This window comes from Macaca mulatta, chromosome 16 (genome assembly GCF_049350105.2).
Source record: "Macaca mulatta isolate MMU2019108-1 chromosome 16, T2T-MMU8v2.0, whole genome shotgun sequence".
Classification (NCBI taxonomy): domain Eukaryota; kingdom Metazoa; phylum Chordata; class Mammalia; order Primates; family Cercopithecidae; genus Macaca; species Macaca mulatta.
The window spans coordinates 5,527,690-5,549,994 of record NC_133421.1 but is presented as its reverse complement, the minus strand read 5'-3'; the positions used below and the strand labels follow the sequence as shown (position 1 = coordinate 5,549,994).

Below are 22,305 nucleotides of genomic sequence, written 5' to 3'. Positions count from 1 at the left end.
GGAACTGGCCCTGATCTTGCAGTTTATCAGGAGCTAATTTTTACTTCTCAGTTCTTTACCATAAGACACTGCTATGGTGGTCCTGCAGGGTGGAAACCTTACCTTACAGCTCTCAGAGTTCTTTTGCTTAAGCTGTGAAGAATGTTTGTGTGGAGTATGAGGAATTTGAAAGGAACCCAAACCAGCAATGTGTAGTTCCCTTCTGCTTTCAATTGCAAACCAGGTCATCTACTTGAATTGCTTCTGTTGCCTCAGTTGGTAATGGGCAGCTCTGCTAATGGTCACTTTCATGGCCCCTTTAGGTCCTTGCTGCCTGCCTTATCCTGTGTTCAAACAGCCCTGCTTCATCTTTTGGATATGGGCTGGGAACCCAGTGATCTCGCCTTCTTTGTTGATATTCAGTTACCAGATCTCCTCATGAAAATGTCACAGGAAAATATAAGTGTCCACGACAGTGTGATCAGGTAAGAGCATGGTCCTGCACTCTGCCGTTTCTAATGTAGGTTATGAAACACAAGGATCATAGTGGGGGTCGTTAAGAGCACAGACTCCAGAGCTAGACTGTCTGTGTCATTTCCTGGCTTTGCCACTCGGAAGTCATATAATCCCTCTGTGCCTCACTTTCCTCATCTTCAGAGCTGGAGATATCAATGGTGCTGCCTCCGAGGCTTGCTGTGATGAATACCTGAGTTATATATTTCTGCGTTTAGAACAGCATCTGACGTGCAGTAGAGCTGTGTACATTGGTGGTGGTGGTCTCGTGAGCTCCGAGGCCGAGAATCCTCTGCATTTTGGTGATCTTAGTATAGCTTGTTGAATTGGGAAATCCTTTTCCATAATTTTTGTTACATGTATGTGTGATGTTAGCCACTCTTAACTTCTTGCACATTGTAAGGACCTAAGTTAGAAAAACATCGTGTATGAAGATTTTTTTTTTCCTTCAATTTGACCAGTATCTCTCCACTCTACTCAAGTTCACTTCCCTATTTGCAGCCGTTCATGTGTAGAAAAGAAAGAGAATGGGAGAGGGAATGCGCTAAGAGGAGAAAACTGGGAGAAAGTAAGTGAATGAGTCAACTCTGGGACAGTTTCCACTTTCTCAGGAGAGCTGTTCCGAGGGAAAAGGGGACAGAATTAGAGCTGTCTCTTTAGTTCATGAACCTCAGCCGTTGCCTCACTGTTACAGCTCCGATGGCAGAGAGGGGACAGCACTGGGGGGCATCAGCTTGTGGTTCTTGGCTGTGGGCCTGCTTGCGGTTTCTCGTTTCGTCTCCCTGTATGCCACGGTCCTCAGGGAAGGAAGCACGCCCTTTACAGCAAGCGCTCATAGCACCTAGCCCAAAGCTTGAGCATAGGCCTAAAACCATTTTGTTGGAATGCATGAATGAACGAATGTGTATTTATAGCTTGGTAAATATTTTGTATTTGCTGTCAAGCAAATCTCTTTCTGTTTAAAGTTCTGGTTGTTAAAACAAGCTGTAAACCAAAATTATGGAAATTTATAATTTTGCATCCAAAAGGAGCTTATAAGATTATCTCCCTGAAGCTGTTTATTTGAAGTGAGGAAACTGTCTATGGCTATGCCACTCTGAATGCACCTGATCGCATCTGAAATGGGGAAACTGAGGACCAGAGCTGAGTCACTTGTCAAGGTCTCACAGTAGCTGGTGGTAGAGCTGAAGTCACGGTGTCTCCTGATTCCCTTCTCATACTGATTCCACCAGGATATGCTGAGCGTGTCTAAATCAGACTTTAAAACAACAACAACAAAAAAAAAACACCTAACTTTATTTGGCCCTAGTGCCTGGCACATAGTAGGTTCACCATAAATGACTGTCCAGTGGAATTATGCCGTGTGGCACAGCCTTCAAACTCTTCATTTCTCATCCCTTGTAGTCTGCTCTGGAAAGGGTTTCTCCTCCTTTCCTGGCATGTATCTGCCACATATTTGACAAATCCAGGGGCTTTGAAAAGCCGTTGACCTATCCCTCCCAGAAGCCGAAAAATGCCCAATATTATAGACCCATAGATACAGAGTCTGCTAACCAGTACTTTCCTTGGTGATTGGGAGAGGCTTGCTTTTCTCTCTTTATGTTCTTTCAGCCAGTGGAGTGAAGAAGATGAGCTTGCTGATGCCAAGCAGAATTCAGAATGGATGGATGAGTGTCAGGATGGCATGTTTGAGGCCTGGTATGAAAAAATAGCCCAGGAAGATCCAGAGAAGCAGAGGAAAGTAAGACCTCTCAACTAGAGTACTCTGAAGTGATTTGCTAGGAGTTTGGAGAGGAGAGTTTGCCTGGGGGGGTGCTGGCAGGCTCTTGCCTGCGAGGGCTGCAGGTGGCATTCAATACCCTAGCAAAGGGGTCCCCAACCGCTGAATGCAGCTGAATGCAGGCTGTGAGCGTCGGGCAAGCGAGGGAGGCTGAGCTCCGCCTCCTGGCAGATCAGCTGTGGCATTGGATTTTCACGGGAGCACGAGCCCACAATAAACTGCGCATGCGAGGGATCTAGTTTGTACACGAGGGATCTAGTTTGTACACGAGGGATCTAGTTTGTGCGCTCCTTTTGAGAATCTAATGCCTGATGATCTGAGGTGGAACAGTCTCATCCCGAAACCATCCCTCACCCGGTCCTGTGCAGAAATTGTCTTCCACAAAACTGGTTCCTGGTGCCAAAACGGGGAACCACTGCCCTAGCGTCTGGTGTTTAACCTTTAACCTGAGGGGCTGTAAATGCTGATTTGACCACACCCAGAGTGGCTGCCTGCCATAGAACTAGACTCATTGGAAAATTGACTCTTAAAGCTGATGTACAATATGAGGTGCCAATTTACTAATTTACAGTGAGAAGTAGAATTGCTGGAGGGCCTGAGCTCTAGTGTCCTTGGGGCAGCACATTCTCCTCCTGTAGACAAGCAGCGTGGGAGGCCACATTTCCATCAGAAGGCTGCCTGGTGAGCATGGGAGCAGCCATATATATGGAGAGGGCATCAGAGCTGCATGATTCAGATGTGCGAAGGCACAGGCTCAGATAGCCCACTCTGTCCATCTCCACGTCAGGTGTGACATCCATCACTACCACATGTGCCAAGCATCTGCTGCCTCAGATTCATTCATTTTCTAAGTATCGAGTGCCTACTATGTGCCAGCCACTTTGTTCACATAGCACCATGGTGGTGCTTGGATGGAGCTTGCCAAGTGGGCCGTTGTGGCTTTTTCTCTCTCATATGTTAATACCTTTTGGGAGTCATTCTGTAGTTCTAAGGTGACTTGGCACATTTGCTCTGGTCTACTGTATGGTGACTTAACTGATTTTGATCATTTCCAGGCCCTAAAGAGAAACGATACTGTAGTCCAAGTACTTTCCAGTAAAGCAATTTGTTTGCTCATGAAACAGTACCCAGACTATCCCTGCAGAAAGTGTGCCTCTAAGTGCCAGGGACAGTACTCCTTTTGTAGTATCTGTGAACACTACCATTGTCCAATCAAGTACTCAAGCCAGAAACTTTCTTCCCTTTTACTGATCCCCATATCCAGTCAGTCACCAAGGTTTCTGCCTTCTGCCTCAACACCTCAGATCTACGCACCTTTCACCATCCCGCTTACTACTCAGTCCCAGCCCTTATGATGTGCCATGGGGTTCCTTTCACGCTTTGGTCATGGTCAGTCTCCCTAAATCCAGGCTTGCCTCCTTTGATCCATTCTTTCCTCAGCTTCCAGAAGAACCATTAGAGCACTCCAGTCTGGTCACATTACTCTTCTATTTAAAAACAGTCTGTAACTCCTGAGACTAACATTGAAAGACGCTTTGTGGTTCAACCTTTCTCTCTTCGTCTGACTATTCCCCTCTGTACTGTATTCTACACACTGAGTCGTACCAAGTTCATAAACCCATCTCTGGTCCCCTTTTCGCTCTCAGATTTGCTATTCCTGCCTGACATATCCACCTCCCTTATCCCCACCCAGCTAGTACCTGTTTGTCCTTCGGGTCTCAGCTGAGGAATTACCTCCTTCAGAAAACCCATTGGTAGCCATAGTCCTCTGTTCCCTAAGCCTCCTGAATTTTCCTGTGAAAGCACTGGTCATACGAAATGGTCATCACCTCCTTGACAGAATTCCCAGCTAGACACTGAGGAGCTTATTCATCATCAAATCCTAGCACCCAGTACAATGCCTGGAACATCTTCAGTACCTATTGAATGGAGGAATTGATGAGTGAATTGTGGCCACTTTAGAAAATCTATCAGTTAATTGTATTTGTTTGGCCTTACAGATGCACATGTTTATTGCTCGCTACTGTGACCTGTTGAATGTGGACATCTCTTGTGATGGGTGTGATGAGATTGCCCCCTGGCATCGATACCGGTGTCTGCAGTGCAGCGACATGGATCTCTGCAAAACTTGCTTCCTAGGTAAATTTCATGAACTGAGTATGCCGTATCCAAAGGTAATAGTCATTTCTAATTTCTATGATCTTGTCATTTTTAAAAACTCTCAGTGTACTAAATAAAAATACTGCCCAGTGGTGTTTTCTCTGACTTCCTGGTGAACATGAGCCTTATCTCCTCAACTAGATGAAAAGCTCCACAGCCCTAATATCTGTCGTCCTTCCTTCTTCTATCATGCTGGGTGTAACCACTTAATAAACACGTGGGACCAATGTATGTATGTTCAATGGAGTTTTCAGGAAATAGTGTTTGCTTCTGAATCATGCAGTGTTTACATGTAGCAAAATACACACACACACACACACACACACACACACACACACAAGCAAGCTTCAAAAATCCTCTCATACACTTGACTTGTAGGTGCTGAGGTAAAACAGATCCACAGTAGTCCACACCTGAGTGGCCTTTTTGTGCATGGCCCAGCGGTAAAAGACACAGCCCTTGCCTTGGAACCATCTGCAGTCCAGCAGGAAGACTGGACAGATCCACAGAATGTCTGTTCCAGTACAAGAATGTGTGTGCTGAGTTATAAATGAGGGTACAGATTGTTTCTAGAGAAGTTTAGAAGCAGCAGCAGCATTGCTGCGGGGAAGGCTTGTGAAGGAGGTGGAATGAGAATTGGTCTTTGAAGAAAGTTAGAACTGGATGATGTGTAGGAAACGTTGGGGATGGTGTCACCATCAAGGACATGGCAAACCCTGGGACAGGAGTGTCTGTAGTGAGTTTAGATGGACATGCTGAAGTGTTTGCCCAACTAAGTGTTGGATTAAGACGGGTAGGCCCTGATTGTGGGACCCCAAGATACTAGGCTAAGGAGTTTGAATAGTCTAGAGACAGCAGGGAAGGTGTTTTTGTTTGTTTGTTTTTGTTTTTGTTTTGAGACGGAGTCTCCTTCTGTCACCCAGGCTGGAGTGCGGTGGTGAGATCTCAGCTCACTGCAAGCTCCACCTTCCGGGTTTACGCCATTCTCCTGCCTCAGCCTCCCGAGTAGCTGGGACTACAGGCGCCCACCACCAAGCCCGGCTAATTTGTTTGTATTTTTTAGTGGAGATGGGGTTTCACCGTGTTAGCCAGGATGGTCTCTATCTCCTGACTTCGTGATCCGCCCACCTTGGCTTCCTAAAGTGCTGGGATTACAGGCGTGAGCCACCGCACCTGGCCTAGGGGAAGGTTTTTGAAGTCGGTATTATTAATAACATGATAAGAGCTATGCTAGAGGAAGGTGGTTCTATCTGTATTAAGAGTCTCCTTTAGGAAATCAGTCACAGTATTCACATGGGCATGGGAGCCTGGACTGGGTTTGTGGCGGTGGGAATGAACAGAAGTGGGCCAGGCGCAAGGAGCATTCTGCAGGGTCCATGACAGAGTTTAGAGTGAGAAGGGCCCAAGGGCCTTAGTGTGAGAAGACCAGTGCCGTCCATCTCTTTCATGACTGTTATTCTCTCATGCACTGGGTCTGGGTCTGGGTTTTTTTTTTTTTTTTTTCTTCTTCGAGACAAGGTCTCACTCTGTCACTTAGGCTAGAGTGCAGTGGCGCCATCTCAGCTCACTGCAACTTCCGCCTCCTGGGTTCAAGTGATGTTCCTGCTTCAGCCTCCCAAGTAGCTGGGAGTACAGTTGCCTACCACCACACGTGGCTAGTTTTTGTATTTTTAGTGGAGACGAGGTTTTACCATATTGCACAGGCTGGTCTTGAACTCTTAGACTCAAGTGATCCGCCTGCCTCAGCCTCCCAAAGTGCTGGGATTACAAGTGTGAGCCACAACGCCTGGCCCTTTATTTATTTATTTAGGAAGTCTGTTTTCATCTGTGATTCTGGAGTGAAAAAAGAAGAGCAAATATCCTGACCAGTCCCCAGTGCTTGTTAACAGGAATACATCAAGAGAGGCTTGCTCTTTGTTAGTGGAGGGGTCATAGGAGACAGCTCACAAATTAACATGTAGACTTGTTTCCACCAAACAGCAGTCCTGATAATATATTTGATCTCACTGTACCATTGCCAAGAAATTCTGTGCCAAGAATCTCACTCATATGCCTCGAGCCACCCAGGCAGAGCACCGTGTCTCCAGAGAATGTGTGTGGGCCCTGTATCCCTGAGCAGTCACTTGGGAGCAGCCCTGGTGCTGCGATTGGTTTGGGTTTGGAAACTAGCCGGTCTAGGAGCCCTCTGCCTTATCCGCTCACGCTGCTTTGTTTCTCCCCAGGTGGGGTGAAGCCTGAGGGCCATGGAGACGACCATGAAATGGTCAACATGGAGTTCACCTGTGACCACTGCCAGGGTTTGATCATAGGCCGGAGGATGAATTGCAATGTTTGCGATGACTTTGATCTTTGCTATGGATGCTATGCAGCAAAGAAATACTCCTACGGGTATGTCTCAAATGACCGTCACCACGAAGCCTTTTCTTTACAAGTTCCTTCACTTGAAAAGGGACTTCTTTCTTTTTATTAAAAAACTTTTTAATTAAAAATTTAAACATAACCAAAAGTAAAGAGACTAACACACTGAACCTTCATGTACCCATTACCCAGATTCAGCAGTTAGGAAGATTTTGTAATGTGTGCTTAGTTTATTCCTTTTTTTTTTTTTTTCTATGTTAAAGTATTTTAAAGCCAATTCCAGGACCGGGCGTGGTGGCTTACACCTGTAATCCCAGCACTTTGAGAGGCTGAGGTGGGCACATCGCTTGAGGTCAGGAGTTTGAGATCAGCCTGCCCAACATGGAGAAACCCCATCTCTACTAAAAATACAAAAATTAGCTGGGTGTGGTGGCGGGCACCTGTAATCCCTTCACTTTGAGAGGCCAAGGCGGACACATCACTTGAGGTCAGGAGTTCGAGATCAGCCTGCCCAACATGGAGAAACCCCGTTTTTACTAAAAATACAAAAATTAGCTGGGTATGGTGTCGGGCACCTGTAATCCCAGCTACTTGGGAGGCTGAGGCATGAGAAACGCTTGAACCTGGGAGGCAGAGGTTGCAGTGAGCTGAAATTGCGCCACTGCACTCCAGCCTGGGCGACAGAGCGAGACTCCATCTCAAATTAAATAAATAAATAAATAAATAAAGCAAATTCCAGGCCTTAAATTATTTCCTTCCTACATACTTTATACCCCCTTTTAAAAATTATGGGTTTTTTTCACATTACCAGAATGCTATTACCACACCTTCCAAAATCACAATAAACAATTCTTCCTTAGCCCAATTTCCACAGACAATCTCTGGGGATTGTGAAACCCTGAAAGGTATGTCCTGTGCTTGTGCTTCTTCATTCTTCTGGGGAGAGGGCCCACACCTTTCTTTACATTTTCAGTAACCGCATCCTAGAGGTGACTAATGCCCAGTTGCGACCACATGCTCCCGAGGCCCTGTGCTCCTGTTTGGAGCCTCATAAGCTTTTGGAGGCTTGTAAGATTTAAATGTGTCTTGCCTTTGCAGCCATTTGCCTACCCACAGCATCACGGCCCACCCGATGGTAACCATTCGGATCAGTGACCGGCAGAGGCTCATCCAGCCATATATCCATAACTACTCCTGGCTGCTCTTCGCTGCCCTGGCTCTCTATAGCGCCCACCTGACCAGTGCAGAGGATGTGGATGGGGAGAAGCTGGACCCCCAGACCCGCAGCAGTGCCACCACCTTGCGGAGCCAGTGCATGCAGCTCGTCGGGGACTGTCTGATGAAGGCTCACCAGGGGAAAGGTGACTTCCCCATGCCCAGAAACCAAAACCGGCCCTCAGTTGCTGGTGAAAAAAAGCCTTGGCAGATGTAAAATACTAAGCTTAGTTTACAGGTGACAAAATCCAGTTTTCCACTAAAGGTGCTTACCCTGGTTTGGAACTTAATTTTAATTCCCCGATGGATTTTAGAGAAATGTTGGCATTGAAGTAACATTTATTTTCTCTGAAACTAATAGTAATTAATACCTCAAACTAATTTTAAATAATAATTAAAACTGTTTGTATCTGTGGATGCAATCTAAGATTTGAACCTGTCAGACTTTACTGAAAGAATCCAGACTTGTTAACCTGGAGTGTGAGTCTGCTTCCACACAACTGTACTCTAGGTAAGAGCCGTTTACGAGTAAAATAGTTCAGCGATATATCAGCATGAATCTGACTTGACTAAGGAGTGGTGGGAAGAAAACAACTTGAAAGTTAAACCTTGGAGACATCTAAGTTCCTTCAGATAATGGCATCCCCATTCGAGTCAACGTTAGGGAACCAGACCTGTGTTAGAAAGCAGATGGGTCATGCCAGCACCTTAGAGCAATTCCCTTACCCATTTGCCAGTGGGAATTCAGCAGTCTGGTTGTGTGGGGCGACTATAAAAGTATAATGTTGGTTATTTTCTAAATAGACAATCCTGTTATCTGTTTTTTCTTCTGTTAATAAAGTGCAGGTATCCCTTGCTATTCTGCCTCTCACCATCTGAGAGGTGGAGCTGAGTAGATTTAGACGGTGAGGGATGTTCGTGTTGAGTACTCTAGGATTTGGTTTTGTTCAGAACTCATTTATCTATTTCTATATAATGGCAAAGTAACTTATGGCACTTGCTGAAAATAACTCTTGTTATAAAACTTTTAACCATTCTCTTATTTGCTTCCCATATAGGTCTTAAAGCCCTAGCTCTGCTTGGTATATTGCCAGATGGTGACTCTATCCCAGAAGATCAGGCCCTACCAGCCACTGCGCCCACCCAAGCATCAGAGGAGCAGCTAGAGAAGAAAACTGTGCAGGGTGCTGAGCTGTCAGAAGCAGGCAATGTAAATGGCGATTCTCTACTACACAGAATTACAGGTTGAACTCTAGAGAGGGCCATCCACTCGGTGTAACATAGCAGAGAGGTTAAGAGCACAGACTCCTAACCCAGACTGCTGGATTCAGATGCCTGCTCCATCAAACCTTGGGCATGTTATTATCATCTCTTCAGTGTTTGTTTTCTTTTCTTTTCTTTTCTTTTTTTTTTTTTGAAACAGGGTCTCACTCTGTCTCCCAGGCTGGAGTACAGTGGCATGATCTCAGCTCACTGCAGCCTTGACCTCCCCAGGCCGAAGCGGTCCTCCCACCTCATCCTTCTGAGTACCTGGGGCCACAGGCATATGCCACCATGCCTGGCTAATTTTTGTATTTTTTGTAGAGACAGGGTTTGGCCATGTTGCCCAGAGTGGTCTTGAACTCCTGGGCTCAAGTGATCTGCCGTCCACATTTTTCCCAAAGTGATGGGATTACCCTGTCTCTACTAAAAATACAACAACAAAAAAAAAATTAGCTGGCCTGGTGTCATGTGCCTGTAGTCCCAGCTACTCGGGAGGCAGGGATTCGCTTGAACCCAGGAGGCGGAGGTTGCAGTGAGCCGAGATAGCACCACTACACTGCAGCCTGGGCAACACAGCAAGACTCCGTCTCAAAAAAAAAAAAGAAAGAAAGAAAGAAGAAAGAAATTCATTCCTAGCCCATGGTGTATACTGTATCTGTGTAGCTGTACCTATATTCAGTCAGCAATTAGGTATTACTGAATGCTTACTGTTTACCAGGTAGACACAGGAATTTACACGTAGTTGCATAAACAGAAAAGCCTGTCTGGATCCAGGTATAACCTGTGATAACCTAAAGGTTGTTTTGTGGAAGAGCACCCTGTTGTTTCTGTGATGCTGCCTCCAGAGCTTGAGTTTCTGCTGAAAAGGCGTTTGACTGCTACAGGGGTCGCTGATGTTGCTGTCCTCTGCCTCTCAGGTTGCTAGTTCAAGGATTCCCCCATCTGGTGGTTGTGGTTCACCAGTATCCCGTTGTCATGTGGAGGAATACAAAAGCAAAACGGGCCAGCAGAAACATGAACATTTTTATTATTTCCATTCAGTCAGAGAGTCAGTAGAAGATAGGCCACATAATCATCAAGCCTGTCTCTCAACCGTCCACATTTCTTCCATGAAACCCTTTCTGTAGGCGGCACTTTAACCACCCACGGATTATGATGGGAACAAAGAGAGCATTTTTAGGAGAAATGGGATTAATCAGTAGTCCTCACCTTTGAGCCTGGGAATATTTGTATCTTCTCCTGAGCTCTCAGCATCTTACAACTAACCTGCCACCCATAAGCACTGTGCTTCCCCGTTTATATTTTTATTTATATCAGAATGGACTCACAGGGTTTTTTTATGTTTTCTTTTATTCAATGGATTAAAATCTGTTACTTTTCTTTTTTTTTTTTTTTTTTTTTTGAGTCAGGGTCTCACTCTGTTTCCCAGGCAGTGGTGTGATGGTGTGATGTTGGCTCACTGCAGCCTCCGCCTTCTGGGCTCCAATGATCCTCCCACCTCAGCCTCCTGAGTAGCTGGGATTACAGGTGCCCACCACCACACCCAGCTAATTTTTTGTATTTTTAATAGAGACAGGGTTTCACCATGTTAACCAGGATGGTCTCGATCTCCTGACCTCATGATCTGCCCGCCTCAGCCTCCCAAAGTGCTGGGATTACAGGCGTGAGCCACTGTGCCCGGCCACTTTTCTTATTTGTTTTTTTTTGTTGTTGTTTTTGTGTTTTTTTTGAGACAGGGTGTCACTCTGTTGCCCAGGCTGGAGTGCAGTGGTGTGATCTCGGCTCACTGCAACCTCCACCTCCTGGGTTCCCAACAATCCTCCCGCCTCAGCCTCTCAAGTAACTGGGACTGCAGGTGCCCGCCACCATGCCAGCTAATTTTTGTAGCTTTTGTAGGGATGGGGTTTTGCCATGTTACCCAGCTGGTCTCCAACTCCTGGACTCAAGCATTCCGTCTGCCTCAGCCTCCCAAAGTGCTAGGATTACAGGCCTGAGCCACTGTGCCTGACCCATTATTTATTTCGATGCTCAAATTGTCCCATGTTTGGGCAGTGGAAACTGCCCCTCACTGGCTTTTGTGTTCTTTTGATATGTTGCCGTTATTTTTTGAACACTTCCTTAATTTTTGATAGAGAAAGATGTTTCAGGCTCGTTTTAGGCCTTCCCTGCCTCAGGATTGAAGTGGGAGTTTTTCCAAAGAGGTCCCAGGGCATTGTTTTTATTCTTGAGCCTTCCCACCTTGTGGGTCCCCTTCCCACCAGCAGCCAGGTGCAGCCAGGATATCCTGCCTCTGGCTCAGCATCGTAGTCTTCTAGTGAGGCCACAAGCAATTTCCAGCACTGTCCCCACAACTGAACCTGAGTGTTGCCACTATAGTGGCCATAAGGACCGTATCCCATTGGGGCTTCTAGGACAGATCACTGTTTTTCAACTCTCACTTGCTTCTAAGCAACCCCAGGGCCCTGGTAAGGGTATCTACCCTTTCTCCCTCCAGTGACTAGAGATACTTCTTGTTTTGAACAACTGAGAAACCAACCTTAGCCAGAGGCATTATCCAAAAGATTCTGTCTACAGTGTCCTGTGATAACAGGAAAAAAGATGAGCCAGAACTTCGGAATTATATTGTCTTCACAAGTGACACATGGTACAAGGAGTATGGTGTCAGGTCTTTTCAGAGGGTACATTTAACAAAGCAAGTAGCTCTCCCAGTTATCATTCCTCTCTTAGGACAGTCTTATAGTCATATTTTTCTCAGCAAGAGGTTGAAGGTAGGATTGATGTTGAGGTTACATATGCAGAGAGGGGAGAATGAGTTAGGTACCCCTGGGAGACTGCATGCCTCCTCCTAAATGTTTGGTGTTGCATAACACTCCACCTTGGGCCCCAAAGAGTGAAAGTCACGTTTGGCCTTCTCCGACATGAAGCTGGGGTGCCTCCACCGTGCACAGAAGACTCCCCATGTAACCACAGTTCCACACATAAGCCTGTGTAACAATAGGGAAAGGCACCCTGAGGGTCCCGGGAGTGCAGCCAATCACGGGGGGGATTCTGAGTGACTGCTCAGGAAACGCAGCTGACAATTGTCACCTTGCCCATCTGGGCAGCTCGCTAGACTCCCGATTCCAGAACAGTTTCCCACCTCCAGGGAGGGCCTGTTTAACAAGTCTCATTGCCAAAATGGGATTCTCAAAAGGGCACCAAAGGTATGTTTATTCTGTTTTTTAAAATAAAGAGGCTGGGCGCGGTGGCTCATGCCTGTAATCCCAGCCCTTTGGGAGGCTGAGGTAGGGGGATCACAAGGTCAGGAGATCGAGACCATCCTGGCTAACACGGTGAAACCTCATCTCTACTAAAAATACAAAAAATTAGCTGGGCGTGATGGCAGCGCCTGTAGTCCCAGCTACTCCGGAGGCTGAGGCAGGAGAATGGCGTGAACCCAGGAGGCAGGGCTTGCAGTGAGCCGAGATGGCGCCACTATACTCCAGCATGGGTGACAGAGCGAGTCTCCATCTCAAAAAAAAATGAAAAAGAGCTAGGAAAGAATGCTAAAACCTGGTAGAGAGGGTGTGAGTAGTTAGGTTTAGGAGTAGCATCCGGTTTTGTTTGATCGAGTGACATGTGTGGTTGGCTTTCTGTACACCTTCCATGTTAATTAACAAAGACAAATTCTATATAAAACTAAGAGAGGAAATATATACAGCCCACAGCTCTGTCCCATAGCCCACAGAACGCCAGTTTCTGCAGTAGTAAAATAGCTTCATCTACGGCAGTGAAAACAATGTCATATTTCTAGGCTATAGAATTGATGTAGTCTTATCTTCATCATATTAAAGATAATGTTAGATATCAAGAATTTTCTAGTTCTGTAAATAAAGATTTGTTTGGTTTTCATACTGAAGAAAACAAAGTACATTAACGATAGTCACCAGAGTGTACTAGAAGGGAAGTCACAACTTTTTATACTTACAGAGTCAAAAGAAAAAGAAAGAATTTCACAGCTTTGTCTTTTTCCTCAGGAAACAACTTTCCACACTTGGTTTCTGAAAGCGAAATAGATTGTATGAGAGGTTTTTAATAGAACTGTTTCTTATAGGACTGCAGGCTCTGACAGAGGGACGTTTGGAAGATGGGAGATGCAATGCAATGGTTACTATCTTATTTTTTTTTGAGACACAGTCCTGCTCTGTCACCCAGGCTGCAGGGCAGTCGGCGCAATCTCGGCTCACTACAACCTCCTCCTGGGTTGAAGCGATTCTCCTGCCTTAGCCTCCCGAGTAGCTGGGACTACAGGCGCATGCCACCACGCCCAGCTAATTTTTGTATTTTTAGTAGAGATGGGGTTTCGCCATGTTGGCCAGGCTGGTCTTGAACTCCTGACTTACAGGGATCTGCCTGCCTTGGCCTCCCAAAGTGCTGGAATTACAGGCATAAGCCATCACGCCCGGCCCAATGGTTACTGTCTTAATTAGAATATAGATTTATCGTAAGAAATGAGTGGCATAGGCCAGGCGTAGTAGCTTACGCCTGTAATCCCAGCACTTTAAGAGGACGAGGTGGGCAGATAATGAGGTCAAGAGATTGATACCATCCTGGCCAATATGGTGAAACCCCGTCTCTACTAAAAATACAAAAATTAGCTGGGCGTGGTGGCACACGCCTGTAGTCCCAGCTACTCGGGAGGCTAAGGCAGGAGGATCGCCTGAACCTGGAAGGTGGAGGTTGCAGTGAGCCGAGATCGCGCCACCGCACTCTAGTCTGGTGATAGAGTGAGACTCTTAACTCAAAAAAACACACAAAGAAAAAAGAAATGAGTGACATTTTCTAATGGCGTTCAAAAGTTTTTTAGTCTCTGAAGACTGGCTAATCATGAAAAAGTTATCATAATCATGGAGCAAACTCTGTTATAAGAAACCTTAATTCCTTTACACTTTTGTGTTTTTAGGGAAAGAGAGGTGTTCATGAGGAAGTCAGACCCGCAGATTTCAAGCAGAGAAGTAAGGCAGATAAAGGTGTGTCGTTAACAAAGGATCCTTCGTGCCAGACCCAGATTTCAGATTCACCTGCAGATGCTAGCACACCTACAGGACTTCCAGGTAACGACTCTTTGACCATTATCTTGATCTCTTTCGTCTTAAAATGCACATATATATATATATACCCATCCCTGAGCTGTTTGTGGCACACAGCTTGACATTGGCTAGACGCCAGGGGTGCGTGGTTTCTCAGTTCTGTTCAGATGGTGCTGATGACACTTCGAACGTCATCTTTCCTCACTTTGACTGATTTCCTACGTTATTTATTTCCTGTATTTACTAAGTGCCTTCTATATGCCAAGCACTGTGCTAGACCTTGGGGATGAAACAGGGACCGAATCAGACAGACAGACACATGGTTCCTGCCCTCATGGAGCTCACAGTCTAGGAAGCCTTAAGACAAAGGTGCAAGTAACTGTAATTCGAGGCGGACTGAGGTGTAAGTGGCTGTTAATAGTGATTGGTGTCTCTCTGGGGCAGACTGTATCCTCATAAAGCTTTACAGGGGGAGAGATCTAGGGGACCTTGAATGTGCTAGGATCTGCAATGGGGATGGGCATTCGAAGAAGAAAGGACAACATGAGCAAAGGCCCCAAAGTGGAGAAGTCCGTCTTGGCAGGTGTGTAGGGATGGAGTGGAACACTAGAGGATGATAAAGGAGAGATGCTGCCAAAGGCCTCAGCCTGCCAGAGGATAGCAGCAGCAAGGTCAGAGCTGGCTTAGGAGGATTGAAGAGCATGCTGTGGGCTCAGGAGACTGGAGGGAAGTCCCAGCCTCCTCCTCATGGTGTCCCAGGAGTGCAGGATCTTCCCCACCTTCCTGCTCTGTGATGGCGGGGTGAGCACCTGGCGTTCTGCCCTCTCTGTCTGATGCTCATCTGTGCAGTGTGTATAATTCTGAGTTCCAGAAAACAGTCTGACACTCCACATCTGTCCACATCACCAAAATTCACTGGAGTCTAAGTCCCCTGAGGATCAGCATCCTGTTCCATAGGCAGCTTATTCATTCGTCAAGTATTAAGTACCTGCCATGCTCCAGAAACGTCTCTAGGTGCCTGAGATGCATCACTGAAAGAAACAAAATTCTGAAGGAAGGCAGACAGTAAACAATAAATATAAATTATGTGGAAGGTGAAAAGGTGAACTGTGAGCGCAGCAGAGCAGGCTCGGGGAAATGGGGAGGCGGCTTGAGGTGAAAAGGTGAACTGTGAGCGCAGCAGAGCAGGCTCGGGGAAATGGGGAGGCGGCTTGAGAGAGCTGGGGGAGGACAGGCTTGCTTTTAAACAGGGCTCAGGCGGCCTCCTGGAGAAGGAAACAGCTGAGTGTAGACATGCCCAGCCATAGGCTTTTAAAATCCCAGCTTCAGGCCGGACGCGGTGGCTCACGCCTGTAATCCCAGCACTTTACGAGGCTGAGGCGGGTGGATCACTTGAGGTCAAGAGTTCAAGACCAGCCTGGCCAACATGGTGAAACCCCGTCTCTACTAGAAATACAAAAATTAGCTGGGCAAGGCGGCACACGCCTGTAATCCCAGCTACTCGGAGGGCTGAGGTAGGAGAATGGCTTGAACCCGGGAGGTGGAGGTTGCAGTGAGCCAAGATCAAACCATTGCACTCCAGCCTGGGTGACAGCGAGACTCCCTCTCAAATTTAAAAAATAAATGAATAAAATTCCAGCTTTGTTCCATAGCGGCATAGGGGACAGTGCAGTGGTTTACTTGCCTCTTCATGCATTAGAGACCCAGGCACATTCTGAAAGTTTGTTTTACTGCTTAGATGCTGAAGATTCCGAAGCATCATCTCAGAAGCCCAGAGAGGAAAAAGCAGTTACTCCAAGCCCTGAGCAAGTGTTTGCTGAGTGTTCCCAGAAGAGGATTTTGGGATTACTGGCAGCCATGTTACCTCCCTTAAAGTCGGTAAGGGCAATTTATTTTTGAAAGAGGGGGTGGTGGTATGCATAGAAAAAAGTTTTGGAAAGCCATATACTGAAACAAATCATGATAATCATCTCTGTATCCTTAAGGGTAGGATTAGAAGTTATAATTATTTTTTTCTGACCCTTTTTATATTTTGTAAATATATGTGTGTGTGTGTATAAAACAATATGTTTATACAATGCTTATAATGATTTTTTCTACCTTTTTATTTTGAAAAGTTTTAAGCTCATAGAAAACTTCAAAGAATAATGAATGAAGATCTTCACCTAGATTCACCAGTTGTTAATATTTTGCTTTATCTCTGTTTATATTTTTTCCTGAACTTTTGAAAGTCAGTTGAAGCCATCATTGACACTTCATCCTCAATACTTCTCTCCTTAAAGTACATTCTGCTATATAACCACAGTGTCATCATTATGCTGAAAATTTTTAACGTTGATAGAATAGTTTTATACATGTAGCCTAAATACAGATATTCTCAATTATCCCCAAAATGTGCTTTACAGGTTGTTTGTTTTTTTATTTTTTAAATCAGGATCCACTTAAAAATTCCATTGTATTTAGATGTCATGCTGACTTTGTCTTTAATCTGCTTCCCTTGCCTTTTTTTAAACTTTCAAAACATTGACATTTTAAAGACTCTGGACAGTTTAGATATGCCTTCATTATTCTTTTTCATAATTTTCTAGACTGTTCCTGTAGATACATTTTTTCCATATGAACTTTAGTGCCATATTTATCATGTTAAAGAAAAGATCCTGTTAGCTTTTTCACTGAGCTGATAGTGAATTTATTTATTAATTTAGGAATAGCTGACAATCTTTACAGTGGTCTCCTGCTTTTTCTAGTAAACAGAGAGGAATCAGAGACAAAGCTAGCAGGCTGCTGAAACAGGATTTTGCAAGCTGGCAGGGCTTTGGGGAAGGGAAAGTGCCCACAGGACCCAAGGTTTGGTCCTCAGAGTTTTGAGTCCAAGGACTTTTTTTCTAGCAGTTTGCCTGGAGATGCTCAGACTCAGAGGAGTCAACTTTTACATGGGAGTTGAGGCTGGTTTGTAAGTCAGTCACAATTCACAGGGGTATGTGTCTGGCAGAAAAATCAGTATGTGTTCCCTCTTGGTGTGGAAACCCCTCCAGAAGACCACACTGTAGCTCAGAAGGTTGTATGGTGCATGTGGAACTACAATGAGGAGAACACGATATTTTGAAGACATGTTTCTATTCACCTAGATGAATTGGCCACACCTGTCTAGGTAGCTGGTAATTCACCTCTGAAATCAGCACCCTCAGGCTTCGACAGCGCAGTCGCTATCCTGGTCTTTGCCTTCCCTTCCCTCCCTAATCTTTGGAGGGTGAGCAGGCACATCAGCCCAAGCCTTTCTTCTCTCTTAATAGCCATGACTGATTTCTGCTAACTTTAGCTGCCTCTGTGTCAGTTAGAGCTGCACCTTTTCCATAGCTCACTGGGCAGCATGTTGAGCAACCATCTTGGGGTGGGGCCCTTCTGCAATTGGCTCTTAGCCTTTTTATGTTGATTTTACCAATTTCACTGTAAGAGTGAACTTTTCCTGACTGTGTCTCATCTTTTTTTTCTTTTTTTTTTTCTTTTTTTTTTGAGACGGAGTCTCGCCCTATTGCCCAGGCTGAAGTGCAGTGGCGCGATCTCAGCTCACTGCAAACTCCGCCTCCCGGGTTCACGCCATTCTCCTGCCTCAGCCTCCCGAGTAGGTGGGACTACAGGTGCCCGCCACCGTGCCCGACTGATTTTCTGTATTCTTAGTAGAGACGGGGTTTCACCGTGTTAGCCAGGATGGTCTCTATCTCCTGACCTTGTGATCCACCCACCTCGGCCTCCCAAAGTGCTGGGATTACAGGCGTGAGCCACTGCGCCCAGCTGGCAGCCAGCTTACTTGTAATGGGATGACCTGGTTAACTACTCTGTGCCAGCCAACTGTCCCCATCCCAGCCCTCCTCCAGTGCACATTTTTCCCTGCCCCTTCCTAAGTTATCTTCTCCTTCTTTTTGTAATTATTCATGAAGTCTGTATCGTATTTCTTATAGAAACATGGTTATAGTTATATTTTTACCCACTTTTTTCAGCCTGTATTTCTCTCTTATTTAACAGTGTAACCTTTTTACCTTCTCTTCCAAACAAAATGAGACCCTTTATTCCTAAAGTTGAGATGCTTTTCTATTTCCCTCCTCATATCCCAAGTGTGCAAATTATCTATAATTTTAGCTCTGGATCATTTGGTTGCTTGGCTGCTTTGGAGTTTCGTGTTGTATCTTTTGAATTTTGCCTCTCTCAAACTACTTTTAGAATTTTAGACCATATGGTAATTAATTATTGATAGTTACAGTGTTGGCTGCACATTATTTATTAGTTACTATTTCTTCCTTCTGAATTATTTATTCCAATTCATTTTTTGTTGTGCTAAAATACTTCCTCAAATACTTTTTGAGGAAAGGCTACATGTAAAGATGGGAAGACAGTCTGGGTGTGGAATTACAGGGACTCAGTCCTTTTCCTCCAGACCCCTGCGACATTGCTGCATAGTCTTCCACTATCTAGAACGACCGATGAGAAGTCCAATATTAACATGACGTCAACTGATTTTTTTGCCTAAATATTTTCTTTTTTTACCCTTGGAATTCAGACGTTTCATTAGACCGTGTTAAAATAAACCTTTCTCTGTGAGAAAGGTTTTGTAAAGTAATTTTTAAAAAGATGTTCTCAGCCGGGTGCGGTGACTCACGCCTGTAATCCTAGCACTTTGGGAGGCCAAGGCGGGCAGATCATGAGGTCAGGAGATCGAGACCATCCTGGCTAACATGGTGAAACCCCATCTCTACTAAAAATACAAAAAAATTAGCCAGGCGTGGTGGCGGGTGCCTGTAGTCCCAGCTACTCGGGAGGCTGAGGCAGGAGAATGGCGTGAACCCAGGAGGCGGAGCTTGCAGTGAGCCGAGATCGCGCCACTGCACTCCAGCCTGGGTGACAGAGAAAGACTCCATCTCAAAAAAAAAAAAAAAAAAAAAAAAAAGATGTTCTCTTTCTATGTTCCTTCCCAGCATCATTTGCTTTTCTGATTAAAAAAAAAAAAAATCTATTTTTACTTCAGCTAAGGAAATGCCTTTCTGCCATTGTTTGGCTTTGCTTCTGTATCTGCCCCGTTTGCATCTCCTGGATGCAGGGTGAATCTTTTTTTTTTTTTTTTGAGAGAGAGTCTCACTCTGTCCTCAAGGCTGGAGTTCAGTGGTATGATCTCAGCTCACTGCAACCTACACCTCCTGGTTTCAAGTGATTCTTGTGCCTCAGCCCCCCAAGTAGCTGGGATTACGGGTGCATGCCACCACGCCCTGTTGATTTTTGTGTTTTTTTTTTTAGTAAAGATGGGGTTTCACTATGTTGGCCAGGCTGGTCTAGAACTGCCAAGCTCAAGCAATCTGCCTACCTTGGCCTCCCAGAGTGCTGGGATTACAGGCATCAGCCACTGCGCCTGGCCAGGATGGACCCCTTGAATCTACCCTCCATCTTATCTTCAGTTTGGTCATATTTTTCATGTTTATTTCTTGTTCTGAGAGATTTGATTAAGTTGACTTTTAAAAATCACCACTGAGGTTATTTTCCCCTGATGATCCTTTTTTTTTTTTTTTTTTTTTTAAAGCAGTCACTTTGGAGGGCAAGTTATTAGTTTTATTTTAGTGTAAAAAGTGCCTAGATAGAGTCCTATAAGGAATATATAAAGAACTCTTACAACTCAGTAATAGAAAGATGTCTGTCACTATAGGTTAGTTTTTGCTTGTTTTGAAACTTTGTATAGCTGGAGTAAGTTGCTGCATTCCTCTTGCTTGGCTTTTTTTTGTTTTTTGTTTTGACAGAGTCTTGCTCTGTTGCCCAGGCTGGAGTGCAGTGGCGCAGTCTCGGCTCACCGCAACCTCCACCTCCCGGGTTCAAGTGATTTATTGTGACTCAGCCTCCGAAATAGCTGGGACTACAGGCATGTGCCACCACACCCAGCTAATGTTTATATTTTTAGTAGAGGCAGGGTTTCACTGTGTTGGCCAGGCTGGTCTTGAACTCCTGGCCTCCAGTGATCCACCCACCTTGGCTTCCCAAAGTGCCGGGATGACAAGCGTTAGCCGTTGTGCCCGGCCTGTGTCTGGCTTCTTCTGCTCAACGTTGTTTATGAGATGCATCCATGTTATTGTGATTAGTTTCCTTTATTCATTTTCACTGTTATCCAGAATTCCATAAAGTTCACTTTACTATTGTTGAGTGTTTCCAAATTGGAAATTACTCCAGACAGTACTATGAGCTCACCTGTGTGTGGCTTTTGATGAGCATCTGTATGCAGGCCAAACTTGGCCTGCCAGACAGTTGCTGCAATGTTTGTACCGGTTCACACTCTCTGCCAAACAGTTGCTGCAATGTTTATACCGGTTCACACTCCCTGCCAAACAGTTTCTGCAATGTTTTTACTGGTTCACAAGCCCACGGCAGCATATGAAAGTTTTATTTGCTCCATATCCTCTCGAATTTAGAAATAATTGCAAACTTATATAAAAGTACTATACAAATAATTTTGTGCCTGCAAGTTGCCAAGTTCATGCCACGTTACTCCTAAATACATGAGTGTGTGTTATCTACAAACGAGGAGATTCTCATATGTAACCAGACAGCAGTCATCAAAGTCAGAGAAATTAACATCAGTACATTGCTGCCATCTAACGCTTACTCCCTATTCAAGTTTCACTAGTTGCTCCAAAAGTGTCTTTTATGACAGATGATCAGAATTAATGTATAGGCCCAGCATAGTGCCTTGAATCTGTAATCCCAGCACTTTGGGAGACCAGGGTAGGAGGATTACTTGAACCCAGAGGTTCGAGACCAGCCTGGGAAACATAGCAAGACCCTATCTCTACAAAAAATAGAAAAATTAACCAGGCATGGTGGCACACACCTATAGTCTCAGCTACTTGGGAGGCTGAGGCAGGAGGATCACTTGAGCCCAGGAGGTCGAAGTCATAGCAGCCAAGGTTGCACCTCTGCATTCTGGGCAACAGAGTGAGACTCTGTCTCTTAAAAAAAAAAAAAAAAAAAAATGAATGTGTAGCATTTTGTTGTCATGTCTTTTAATCCTCTCTGGTCTTTAACAGTTCTCAGTCTTTTCTTTCATGATCATAATGCTTTTGAAGATTACAGGCCACCTGTTGTGTGGAATATCCTCCTCTTTGGGGTTGGAGTTATCAAATGTTTTCTCATAATTAGATTCAGGCTTTGCCTCTTGGGCAGGAAAATCGCAGATGAGATGCTGCATTCTCATTGCAGCCCGTCAGGTGGAACACAGTTTTGACATATTTCATTACTGATCATGTTTGCTTTGATCACTGGATTAAGTGGTGTCCGTTAGCCTTTTCCACCATAATCTTTCCCCTTTTGTTATTAGTAAATATTTAGTGGGGAGAGGCTTTGTAACTATGTAAACATCCTGTTTCTCATCAAACAATTTATTTAGTTAGTTATATCAGTATGGGTTCACGACTTCCTGTTTTACTCCATGAGCCATAATCCATTATTCTAATTACTTATTTTGACCAGTGGGAACCCATTCAGGCTGACTTCTGTGTCCTTTTGACATATCCCCGTCATTTCAGGCACTTCTTAAATTCCCCTTCCGAACCTAGCCCTAGAATCAGCCATTTCTCTAGGGTGACCTCATTCCTTCTGGTAGAGGGTAGTATTTAGGAATGAAGGTTTGAGCACTAGATGGGTTCATTGCTAATAGGGTGTCACCGCTCCCAGGTCTTCCCAGTTGGAGGTGGGGGGAGAGAGAGTGTGTGTGTGTGTACTCTATATATTTATTTAGAGCAGTGATTTTCTTTTTTTGTTGTTGTTGGGTTTTTTTTGTTTGTTTTTTGTTGTTTTTTTTTTTTGAGACAGAGTTTCACTCTTGTTGCCCAGGCTGGAGTACAATGGCGCAATCTCTGCTCACTGGAACCTCCGCCTCCCAGGTTCAAGCGATTCTCCTGCCTCAGCCTCCCGAGAAGTTGGCATTACAGGCATGTG

The 22,305-nt window shown here is 45.0% G+C and overlaps 1 protein-coding gene and 1 long non-coding RNA gene across 5 annotated transcripts in view; both read left to right on the top strand.

The window, feature by feature from the left end:
• Positions 1-22,305, top strand: part of ZZEF1 (zinc finger ZZ-type and EF-hand domain containing 1) — a 140,239-nt gene that overhangs the window by 84,430 nt on the left and 33,504 nt on the right. For all 4 annotated transcript variants that reach the window (XR_013405924.1, XM_028835900.2, XM_015118265.3 and 1 more), the window contains exons 32-39: positions 303-464; positions 2,104-2,233; positions 4,273-4,411; positions 6,655-6,820; positions 7,889-8,151; positions 9,064-9,215; positions 14,211-14,361; positions 16,076-16,215. Coding sequence is in view for 3 of the 4 variants with exons in the window: in XM_028835900.2 (XP_028691733.2) it covers positions 303-464; positions 2,104-2,233; positions 4,273-4,411; positions 6,655-6,820; positions 7,889-8,151; positions 9,064-9,215; positions 14,211-14,361; positions 16,076-16,215 (1,303 nt within the window). In the remaining variant the exon portion in view is untranslated. The remainder of the gene's footprint in view (positions 1-302; positions 465-2,103; positions 2,234-4,272; positions 4,412-6,654; positions 6,821-7,888; positions 8,152-9,063; positions 9,216-14,210; positions 14,362-16,075; positions 16,216-22,305) is intronic.
• LOC144335286 (uncharacterized) lies at positions 9,389-13,255 on the top strand. Its single transcript, XR_013406016.1, has 2 exons — positions 9,389-10,855; positions 12,583-13,255. It is a non-coding gene; the product is annotated as an uncharacterized LOC144335286 (long non-coding RNA).